Below are 12,588 nucleotides of genomic sequence, written 5' to 3'. Positions count from 1 at the left end.
TCCCGCGTCCCTCTATTTATTCATGAGTTCCCTAGTCAACATCACTGAGGCCGCCTTTAAAAGGAGTGGTCACATATATTATGCAAAGCAGGTCCAGGACGCACAGTACGTGACAGAATGTGCTGCGTCTTATCTGCGTTGAGGTCCTTGAAGTCCTTGGCTAAAACAAACATAACATCTGCAGCTGAGGCCACCCTTCAGACAAGAACTTTTTTGTCCTTGCACAGATAGAAAAAGTACAGTTCGAACACAATAGCTAATAACTATAGCAACGGACTTTAAGCATACTAAAGTTGTGTGATAATATATATACATGATTATTCTAACACCCACATGTTGGCTTGACCGCTCCGTGTTAAAGCTTCACATCAAACAAAGAAACACCGGCTGTGTTTCGATGCTAAAGGCAGCTGCAATCCAACCACTTTCCACCAACAGCATTCTTCTTTGACGTCTCCATTATTAATTGAACAAAATGTAAAATATTCAGCAACACAGATGTTCAAACTACTGTGTAATTATGCGATGAAAAGAGATGACTTTTAGCCGGATAATTTTTCCGCTACAACCAATAACGTCACAAGGGCACGTGCCGAATTTAAACTCCACTCATAGAAGTGAAATGCATGCAAGAAGACTGAGTTGAATGTTGATGTTTGTTTCTTCAGGTGCCCCTGGTTGGCCAAGGTGATCTCCCCCGTGGTTCCCCTCTACAATGGCCTCGTCTTCCTCTTTGTCCTGGCCAACTTCAGCATGGCCACCTTCATGGACCCCGGCGTTTACCCCAGAGGTGAGTGCACACCTCTCTAAATGTTTGTCCAGGAACTCTTTCGATAAAGTTTGCCTAAGTCTAAGTCTCATGCTGTGGGAGATGATCTAACTTCACCTATTTGGGTTATAAATATTATTTGGAAAGCAGTAAATATAATCCGCAAATGCTGTGTTGTTGTTGAGTGTCGGTGCTGTCTAGAGCTAGGCAGACTAACCCTGTAATACTCTTCCCTATCAGTAGGTGGCAGCAGGTGGCTAATTGCTTTGTAGATGTCGGAAACAGAAAAAGTGTCTAATGCTTAAACCAAAAATAAACAAAAGGTGAGCGCCCCTAAGAAAAGGCATTGAAGCTTAGGGAAGGCGATGCAGAGCAAAACTAAAACTGAACTGGCTACAAAGTCAACAAAAAACAGAATCCTGGACGACAGCAAAGACTTACTGTGGAGCAAAGACGGCGTCCACGATGTACATCCGAACATGACGATCAACAATGTCCACACAAAGACGGATAAAAACAACTGAAATATTCTTGATTGCTAAAACTAAGTACAAACCCTGTTTCCGTATGAGTTGGGAAATTGTGTTCGATGTAAATATAAACGGAATACAATGATTTGCAAATCCTTTTCAACCCATATTCAGTTGAATGCGCTACAAAGACAACATATTTGATGTTCAAACTCATAAACTTTATTTTTTTGTGATGAGGTGCGACTTGTCTCTGGAGAAATCACTGCAATATTGAATGCCCGTGACCTTCGAATCCATCTGCATCAAAAAGCGACATCATAGTGTAAAGGATATCACCACATGGGCTAAGGAACACTTCAGAAAACTATTGTCAATAACTACAGTTTTTCGCTACATGTGTAAGTGCACGTTAAAGCTCTACTATGCAAAGCGAAAGCTATTTATCAACAACATCCAGAAACGCCGCCGGCTTCTCTGGGCCCGGGATCATCTAAGATGGACTGGTGCAAAGTGGAAAAGTGTTCTGTGGTCTGACAAGTCCACATTTCAAATGGTTTTTTGGAAATATTCGACATCGTGTCATTCGGACCAAAGGGGAAGCGAACCATCCAGACTGTTATCGACGCAAAGTTGAAAAGCCAGCATGTGTGATGGTATGGGGGTGCATTAGTGCCCAAGGCATGGGTAACTTACACATCTGTGAAGGCACCATTAATGCTGAAAGGTACATACAGGTTTTGGAACAACACAAGCGCCGTCTTTTTCATGGACGCCCCTGCTTATTTCAGCAAGACAATGCCAAGCCACATTCAGCACGTGTTACAACAGCGTGGCTTCGTAAAAAAAAAAGAGTGTGGGTACTTTCCTGGCCCGCCTGCAGTCCAGACCTGTCTGCCACGGAAAATGTGTGGCGCATCATGAAGCGTAAAATACGACAGCAGAGACCCCGGACTGTTGAACGACTGAAGGTCTACATAAAACAAGAATGGGAAAGAATTCCACTTTCAAAGCTTCAACAATTAGTTTCCTCAGTTCCCAAACGTTTATTGAGTGTTGTTAAAAGAAAAGGTGATGTAACACAGTGGTGAACATGCCCTTTCCCAACTACTTTGGCACGTGTTGCAGCCATGAAATTTAAGTTAATTATTATTTGCAATTAAAATAAAAACTTTATGAGTTTGAACATCAAATATGTTGTCTTTGTAGCATATTAGAGGGACGGCGTGGCGCAGTGGGAGAGTTGACGTGCGCAACCCGAGGGTCCCTGGTTCAAATCCCACCTAGTACCAACCTCGTCACGTCCGTTGTGTCCTGAGCAAGACACTTCACCCTTGCTCCTGATGGGTGCTGGTTGGTGCCTTGCATGGCAGCTCCCTCCATCAGTGTGTGAATGTGTGTGTGAATGGGTAAATGTGGAAGTAGTGTCAAAGCGCTTTGAGTACCTTGAAGGTAGAAAAGCGCTATACAAGTACAACCCATTTATTTATTTATTTATTATATTCAACTGAATATGGGTTGAAAAGGATTTGCAAATCATTGTATTCCGTTTATATTTACATCTAACACAATTTACCAACTCATATGGAAACGGGGTTTGTATAAAAGTATTTTATAAATGCATTATTATTCGCAGACATTTTTGGGCCATATAAAATGAAGTGGCGTGGTTCTTTTCACACCTTGTGCTTCAACATTTTCACCAGCCTGCTCGTTGTGCTGAAAAATATAAAAGCCTCTTTAGCGCACGCGACGCAACACCCGAGCGTTGGACGCGGCGGGAAGTGTGAACTGTTCTGGTAAACGACGCGTGAGTAACGAGCTTGTGCCTGACCGCATTCATGTGTGCACAGCGGACGAGGACGAAGATAAGGACGACGACTTCCGAGCACCCCTCTACAAGAACGTGGAGATCAAGGGCATTCAGGTGCGCATGAAGTGGTGCGCCACCTGTCACTTCTACCGGCCGCCCAGGTGCTCGCATTGCAGCGTCTGCGACAACTGCGTGGAGGTGAGTGTCCTGACAGCATGTGTGCGCCCCAAAAAAAGGTGCTTGCTTTAATGCAGGGGTCGGCAACCCTAAATGGACCAAAAATACAAAAACAAATCTGTCTGGAGCCGCAAAAAATTAAAAGCCATATTACATACAGATGGTGTGGCATGAGATATAAATTGAATTAAAGCTGCAAGCAGCGTTGGTCGGGTCCGCCTTTGGCCGCTGCCAAGCGCTGGTCTAAGTCAGACCTACATAGAGGTATTTGTTTCATGTCTCTGCGGCATTCCTAAAAGAAGTTACAAGCAGTTTTGTCTGGGTCTTTTCCTAGGGGGCGCTGGAGTGCAATTTTGACTTTTGGGGTTTGTTTTTTTATTAGATGGCAATTTTCGCCAGCTCTGATGTGTGTGTAAAATTTGGTGAGTTTTGAAGCATGTTAAGGGGGTCAAATTACAGACCGGCGTTTCTGGATGTTGTTGATAAATGGCTTTCGCTTTGTATAGTAGAGCTTTAACTTGCACTTTGAAGCATTTTAAAGGGCTCAAATTACAGCTCAAAGAGGCAAAAATGACATTTTTTAGGTAACTTTGCGTAGGGGTTCTTTGAAGGCGCGTAAAATCAAAACCGGAGCAGTAATCAAAACTCTGTTCTATCCTTTTAATCAGAAGGGTTCAATCCCTCTCCTGTGCGAGTTTGAAGCCGAAACGACTAACGCGCTCAGAGGAGATAACTTTTGAAAAAAGGTGACGGGTGTTTACAAAACTTTTATTTTGAAGGGTTAATTTTTTACTTCCTGTTGATTTTTGCTGAAGGATGACAATAATTCAAATGTAGGTCTAAGTGAGACCTAAATAGAAGTTTTTGTTTCATGTCTTTCCAGCATTCCTACTGGAAGTTACAAGCAATTTTGTCTGTGTTTTCTTCCTAGGAGCAGTTTTTGCTGTGTTTTATTCAAAAATTGTGCTAGAGCGAAATTTTGAGTATTGGGATTTGTTTTTTTCATCAGATCGCAATTTTCGCCAGTCCTGATGTGTGTGCCTAGTTTGGTGAGTTTAGAAGCATTTTAAGGGGGTCAAATAACAGCTCAAAGAGGCAAAAATGACATTTTTTAGGAGACTTTGCACAGGGGTTCTTTGAAGGCGCGTAAAATCAAAACCTGAGAACTTATCAAAACTCTGTTCTATACTTTTAATCAGAAGGGTTCAGTCTCTCTCCTGTGCGAGTTTGAAGCCAAAACAACAAACGCACTCAGAGGAGATAATGTTTGAAGAAAGGTGACCGGTTTTTACAAAACTTTTGTTTTGAAGGGGGGATTGCAAACTTCCTGTTGATTTTTGTTGGGGGTTGTCAATGTATGAAATGTAGGTCTAAGCGAGACCTACATAGAGGTTTTTGTTTCATGTCTCTCCGACATTCTTACCGGAAGTTACAAGCAGTTTTGTCTGTGTTTTCTTCCTAGGAGCAGTTTTTTCAGTGTTTAATTCAAAAATAGCGCTAGAGCGCAATTTTGAGTTTTGGGGTTTGGTTTTTTCATTAGATCGCATTATTCGCCAGGTGTGCGCCAAGTTTTGAAGCATTTTAAAGGGGTCAAATTACAGCGCATAGTGGCAAAAATTGCATTTTTTGAAAATTTTTTATTTTGAAGGGGTTGTTGCCACCTTCCTGTCGATTTTTGCTGAAAGAAGTGAGTGTATGAAAATTGGGTCTAAGTCAGACCTACATAGGAGTTTTTGTTTCATGTCGCTATGACATTCCTAACAGAAGTTACATGCAGTTTTGTCTGTAATTTTTTCCTAGGGGGCGCTAGAGCGCAATTTTCATTTTGGGGGATTGGTTGCTTAATATGTTGGGAAGGTTTGCTATACCGACGTGTGTGTCAAATTTGGTGAGTTTTGAAGCATGTTAAGGGGGTCAAATTACAGCGCGTAGGTGCGGAATAATAATAAAACACAGCTGTTTACCTAATAACAACAACAATAGAACACCAGCACATACATAATATTTACAAATATGATCGTAAAAGTGATAGCAAATAAGCAGTTAGTGAAATAAATAATATAGTAATGACAATGAGCATTTTTACACTAAAACTGGAGCAATACAAATACCAATAGAAAAAGCGCTATTGATCATGAACAAAACCAATAGATTACCTCTATTATCAACAATAAAGTTGTTCAAATGCAACAATACGTATACATAATGATAGCTGGAAAGATAATTAAAAAAAAAATAAAAAAAAAATAAGAAGGAATACCGAAAGATGAAAGGGAAGAGAGAGAGGCAACCTATATTAATCTTGTAGATTGTTATAGTAACAATGGTTTAAGCTCTGTCAATATGCCTTGTGTTACCCAGTTTACCCTAGGGCAACAGCATTGATATATGTTTGATGAAACATGATTATGTGCATGAGTGTATGTATGTGTACTTGTATATGAACACAATGTGTATAAGAATGAAGCATGTTTAATATAAACAGTGGGATTTTTAACATTTAAGAAGTTTTGTGTCATGTTTGAAGAACGAAGAAGAGACATGGCGCTGACAAAAAAGAAGTGGCATAAAACACGTCTTAGAAAGTCGGAGAAAGTTGTACATGTAAAGCGGGGGTCGGCAACCCGCTCATGCTGCTCTTTAGCGCCGCCCTAGTGGCTCCCTGGAGCTTTTTCAAAAATGTATGAAAAATGGAAAAAGATGAGGGCGAAAAATAACGTGTTTTTTTGTTTTAAAATGGTGTCTGCAGGAGGACAAACATGACAAAAACCTCCCTAATTGTTATAAAGCACACTGTTTATACTAAACATGCTTCACTGATTCGAGTATTTGGCGAGCGACGTTTTGTCCTACACATTTCGACGGTCCTTGAACTCACCGTAGTTTGTTTACATGTATAACTTTCTCCGACTTTCTAAGACGTGTTTTACGCCACTTCTTTTTCTGTCTCATTTTGTCCACCAAACTTTTAACGTTGTGCGTGAATGCACATAGGTGAGTTTTGTTGATGTTATTGACTTGTGTGGACTGCAAGCTAATCGATGCTAACATGCTATTTAGGCTAGCTATATGTACATATTGCATCATTATGACTCATTTGTAGCTATATTTGAGCTCATTTAGTTTCATTTAAGTCCTCATAATTCAATTTGTATCTTCCATCCATCCATTTTCTACCGCTTATTCCCTTTCGGGGTCGCGGGGGGCGCTGGCGCCTATCTCAGCTACAATCGGGTGGAAGGCAGGGTACACCCTGGACAAGTCGCCACCTCATCGCATTGTATTTTATTAGATTAAATTACATTAGATAGATTAGATAGTACTTAATTTATTCCTTCAGGAAAATTTTAATTTTCAGCACAATCCCATTCAAGATCAGACAAACATTACAGGGAGACAGAACAGGATCGCTGACGGGTCTGCCGGCTTCTAGCGCCCCTTACAAAAAAGATGAGATACAGGTAAACAAGGGCGGGGGGGCATGGGAGAAAAAAATAGAAGATTAAAATAAAATAAGATAAAATTAAATAAACACTATCTGTATGTAATTATGGCTTTTAAATTTATGCGGCTCTAGACAGATTTGTTTTTTGTATTTTTGGTCCAATATGGCTCTTTCAACATTTTGGGTTGCCGACCCCTGATGTAAACAAACTACGGTGAGTTCAAGGACCGTCAAAATTAGTAGGACAAAACAGCGCTCGCCAAATACTCGAATCAGTGAAGCATGTTTAATATTAACAGTGTCCTTTATAACAATTAAAGAGGTTTTTGTCATGTTTATCCTCCTGAAGAAACCATATTAAAACTATTTTTTTCCATTTTTCATACATTTTTGAAAAAGCTCCAGAGAGCCACTAGGGCGGCGCTAATGTGGCTCTAGAGCCGCGGGTTTCCGACCCCCGCTTTAAAGAGGTGCACTACTTGGATAGAACCAATGGAGGGCGCTGTGCTGTCTGGTCAAGGCATCAGTTAGTCCCCAACCACCAGTATGAGGTCTGGTCTCGGTCCGTGACACATTTTCCGCCAGGCCGCACAGAAACAATAATTACATTTAAAGATGTCCGATAATATCAGACTGCCGATATTTTCGGCCGATAAATGATTTAAAACTGTGGTTCTCAAATGGGGGTACTTAAATATTCTGAAAATAGCAACAATTCTAAAATCCTTTATAAATATATTTATTGAATAATACTTCAACAAAATATGAATGTAAGTTCATAAACTGTGAAAAGAAATGCAACAATGCAATATTCAGTGTCGACAGCTCGATTTTTTTGTGGACATGTTCCATAAATATTAACGTTAAAGATTTCTTATAATTGAATCACTTGTTTATTTTCCAACAACTTTTTTACTTATTTTTGTATCTTTTTTTTCCCAAATACTTCAAGAAAGACCACTACAAATTAGCAATATTTTATACAATTTAACACATACCTCACCCCCAATCCAACGCCCTCGATGCAAATCCCATAGGGGTGACGAAAGGATGGGCAGCGCCTGAAGAGCTGCAGCCTGCCACCATGGCCCCTCACTCCCTCCCCTCTGTTGCTAGATATCTCGACATTTTAATATGTATATATTTTCCCACTCCAGACTGGGCCCCCTTAGGAGCCCAGTCTAGATTGTATTTTTTTACTCATTTGACCTTTTTCCCATGTTTTACGGGGCGCCTTATGGCGACCCATCAGCATTCCTGTTCTGTAACCCCGTACACTGTTTGTTTGTCTCATCTTGAAAGGGTTTGTGTTGAAAACAAAGTTTCGTTGTACTTGTGCAATGACAATAAAGACCAATCCTTATAACAAGTCCTCAATGACAGAATGATTAGCAGGCTCAGTATTACATTTTTTTAAACTAATCGAGAAGGTTAAAACATTTTCATGCAGCAATATGAAGACCATCAACTTGTACAACATGTACTGTAATTAGAGATGTCCCATAATCCGATATTGTCCAACTCTTAATTACCGATTCCGATATCAACCGATATATACAGTTGTGGAATGAACACATTATTAGGCCTAATTTTGTTGTGATGCCCCGCTGGAAGCATTAAACAATGCGACAATGTATATTGTAGCGTCTCAGAAGAGTTAGTGCTGCAAGGGTTTCTGGGTATTTCTTCTGTTGTGTTTATGTTGTGTTACGGTGCGGATGTTATCCCGAAATGTGTTTGTCATTCTTGTTTGGTGTGGCTTCACAGTGTGGCGCATATTCGTAACAGTGTTAACGTTGTTTATACGGCCACCCTCAGTGGGACCTGTATGGTGTCACGACCTGGACTAGGACGTGGATTGTTTTTCCGAGGCAAAGTAAAGCAAGGCGTGAATGAAGGTACATATTTTTTATTTACACTATGTTACAAAAAAAGGAATAAACAAAAGGCGCTCACAAGGAGGTACAAACAATTGGCTATGAAACAAAACTATGAACATAAAACAAAACACTTGCACAATGGCATGAATATGGGGGCGGCATAGCTCGGTTGGTAGAGTGGCCGTGCCAGTAACTTGAGGGTTGCGGGTTCGATTCCCACTTGCACCATCCTAGTCACTGCCGTTGTGTCCTTGGGCAAGACACTTTACCCACCTGCTCCCAGTGCCACCCACACTGGTTTAAATGTAACTTAGATATTGGGTTTCACTATGTAAAGCGTTTTGAGTCACTTGAGAAAAGCGCTATATAAATATAATTCACTTCACACTTCACACTTCAATAACCAAAACACTTACTGTAACGAGAAAGGAACATGGGTCTTTTGCATGGAAGGTGGTGAAGGAGGTGATGTTGCCAGGACGAACAACAGAAACAGACAGGCTTAAATAATACTTTGGTGATTAGTGAAAACAGGGGCGTGACATGAGGACAGGGGCGTGACATGAGGACAAGGTGAAAACTAATGAGTTGCTATGGTAATAAAACCAACAAGGAAGTGCAGGAACAGGAACTGATTGTCCAAAAAACCAAACCGAACATGACAGAAAACAAAACATGATTCCGTAGACGTGACATATGGCTGTTGACCAAGTATGCCTTGCATTCACTTGTGTGTGTGTGGAAAGCCGTAGATATTATGTGATTGGGCCAGGACGCAAAGGCAGTGCCTTTAAGGTTTATTGGTGCTTTCTACTTCTCCCTACGTCCGTGTACACAGCGGCGTTTTAAAAAGTCTCACACTTTTTTAAACCGATACCGATAATTTGCGATATTGAATTTTAAAGCATTTAGCGGCCGATAATATCGGCGGTCCAATATTATCGGACATGTCTAATAAAAAAACATTTAGAGTGATGGGATCATTTTGCAAAATAGTGATTACATTGCAAAGATTGAATATTTACAAATTATTCTCTGGTCAACCATTTTTTTTTTCTTCACTCGATTGATTTGTTGGCGAGCCTGAGAGCACAAATGATATCATTGAGATAAGCTGGTGCAAGGTTTTTGTCCCTGTTCAAAGTCCCAAAGTTTGTTAATAAAGTTTGGATTGCATTAGTACCAATATTGGAATAAAACCATCCATTATGAAGTACGTTGCCTTCGATTGTTGAGATTTGACCCGAGCAACTCAAGCAGAAGCCGAGTCGGCCCCACAGGCTTGCAGAGGAGTGGACGCTCTAGTCATGCATCACTTCATCTGCCTCGCTCTATATCCTCATGTGATGTCACTCTGGAACAATGGAAATACATCACATGACCTTTTTCCATCGCTCTAAAGTCCAGTTGAACTTTGAACCCAATGATCTTGCTGACAAGTCATTTTCTTCCTCAGCGCTTTACTTTCATTTCCCAGCATAACATCCACACTCTGTGTACAAATACCGTATTTCCTTGAATTGCCGCCTGGTATATAGTATGCGCCTGCCTAGAATTACTGCCGGGTCGAACTCGTTTCGCAAAATATTATTTTTATTAGCGCATGTCTGGAATTTCCACCGGGTCAAACTCGTCACGTCACGAGTGACACTTCACCTGTCGTCATTTTCAAAAATGGAGGAGGCTGATTTCAACAATTTGAAATCGCATAAAGGGAAGAAGATTAAGAGCTGTTCAGTAGGATTTAAGGTCCAAGCTATTGAATATGCTAAAAAGAACAGTAAGCAGCTATGTTTTATTCATATACCGTAGCTGCGTGTGTCAAATATGAGTCATAGCTCGGTTGGTAGAGTGGCTGTGCCAGCAACTTGAGGGTTGCAGGTTCGATCCCCGCTTCCGCCATCCTAGTTACTGCCGTTGTGCCCTTGGGCAAGACACTTTACCCACCTGCTCCGAGTGCCACCCACACTGGTTTAAATGTAACTTAGATATTGAGTTTCAGTATGTAAAGCGCTTTGAGTCACTAGAGAAAAGCGCTATATAAATATAATTCACTTCACTTCACTATATAGTATGCTCCTACCTAGAATTACTGCCGGGTCAAACTCGTTTCACAGAATAATTAGCGCATGCTTAGCATTACCACCGGCTCAGGATTAACGCCGGGTCAAACTCGTTTCGCCAAATATTTTTATTAGCGCATGTCTGGAATTTCCGCCGGGTCAAACTCGTTTCGCCAAATAATTAACATATGCCTAGAATTTCCACCGGGTCAAACTCGTCACGTCACGAGTGACACTTCACCTGTCGTCATTTTCAAAATGGAGGAGGCTGATTTCAACAATTTGAAAGCGCATAAAGGGAAGAAGATTAAGAGCTATTCAGTAGGATTTAAGGTCCAAGCTATTGAATATGCTAAAAAGAACAGTAAGCAGCTATGTTTTATTAATATACCGTAGCTGCGTGTGTCAAATATGAGTCATAGCTCGGTTGGTAGAGTGGCTGTGCCAGCAACTTGAGGGTTGCAGGTTCGATCCCCGCTTCCGCCATCCTAGTTACTGCCGTTGTGTCCTTGGGCAAGACACTTTACCCACCTGCTCCGAGTGCCACCCACACTGGTTTAAATGTAACTTAGATATTGAGTTTCAGTATGTAAAGCGCTTTGAGTCACTAGAGAAAAGCGCTATATAAATATAATTCACTTCACTTCACTATATAGTATGCGCCTGCCTAGAATTACTGCCGGGTCAAACTCGTTTCACAGAATAATTAGCGCATGCTTAGCATTACCACCGGCTCAGGATTAACGCCGGGTCAAACTCGTTTCGCCAAATATTTTTATTAGCGCATGTCTGGAATTTCCGCCGGGTCAAACTCGTTTCGCCAAATAATTAACATATGCCTAGAATTTCCACCGGGTCAAACTCGTCACGTCACGAGTGACACTTCACCTGTCGTCATTTTCAAAATGGAGGAGGCTGATTTCAACAATTTGAAAGCGCATAAAGGGAAGAAGATTAAGAGCTATTCAGTAGGATTTAAGGTCCAAGCTATTGAATATGCTAAAAAGAACAGTAAGCAGCTATGTTTTATTAATATACCGTAGCTGCGTGTGTCAAATATGAGTCATAGCTCGGTTGGTAGAGTGGCTGTGCCAGCAACTTGAGGGTTGCAGGTTCGATCCCCGCTTCCGCCATCCTAGTTACTGCCGTTGTGTCCATGGGCAAGACACTTTACCCACCTGCTCCGAGTGCCACCCACACTGGTTTAAATGTAACTTAGATATTGAGTTTCAGTATGTAAAGCGCTTTGAGTCACTAGAGAAAAGCGCTATATAAATATAATTCACTTCACTTCACTATATAGTATGCTCCTACCTAGAATTACTGCCGGGTCAAACTCGTTTCACAGAATAATTAGCGCATGCTTAGCATTACCACCGGCTCAGGATTAACGCCGGGTCAAACTCGTTTCGCCAAATATTTTTATTAGCGCATGTCTGGAATTTCCGCCGGGTCAAACTCGTTTCGCCAAATAATTAACATATGCCTAGAATTTCCACCGGGTCAAACTCGTCACGTCACGAGTGACACTTCACCTGTCGTCATTTTCAAAATGGAGGAGGCTGATTTCAATCATTTGAAATCGCATAAAGGGAAGAAGATTAAGAGCTATTCAGTAGGATTTAAGGTCCAAGCTATTGAATATGCTAAAAAGAACAGTAAGCAGCTATGTTTTATTCATATACCGTAGCTGCGTGTGTCAAATATGAGTCATTAAATGAGTCCCGCCTCCTGGTGGTAGAGGGCGCTAGTGATCCTTCTGGCGACTACTCGGCTGCAGAAGAAGTGACAACAAGCAGCAAGAGTGAGCGGCGATCGTTTATTTTTTCCTCTCACTTGGAGGATTACATATCTAAAATAAAACCGTTTTCTAAACTGGACTTTCAATCGAAGATCTCCATCGAGACAGAGAGACTTTTAAAACTGAAGAAATATAAGGAAGACTTCTATAAACAAGTTATCGATGCTTTT

At 41.1% G+C, this 12,588-nt stretch overlaps 1 protein-coding gene across 1 annotated transcript in view; it reads left to right on the top strand.

Annotated features, from left to right (window-relative positions):
- Positions 1-12,588, top strand: part of zdhhc8b (zinc finger DHHC-type palmitoyltransferase 8b) — a 136,103-nt gene that overhangs the window by 99,607 nt on the left and 23,908 nt on the right. Inside the window, exons 2-3 of the mRNA XM_061907104.1 lie at positions 669-790; positions 3,093-3,250. Of these exons, the coding sequence (XP_061763088.1) occupies positions 669-790; positions 3,093-3,250 (280 nt within the window). The remainder of the gene's footprint in view (positions 1-668; positions 791-3,092; positions 3,251-12,588) is intronic.

The sequence above is a fragment of the Nerophis ophidion genome, linkage group LG07 (genome assembly GCF_033978795.1).
Source record: "Nerophis ophidion isolate RoL-2023_Sa linkage group LG07, RoL_Noph_v1.0, whole genome shotgun sequence".
In the NCBI taxonomy this organism is placed as follows: domain Eukaryota; kingdom Metazoa; phylum Chordata; class Actinopteri; order Syngnathiformes; family Syngnathidae; genus Nerophis; species Nerophis ophidion.
The sequence above is the reverse complement of the archived record's forward strand: the minus strand, read 5'-3'. Positions and strand labels throughout refer to the sequence as shown.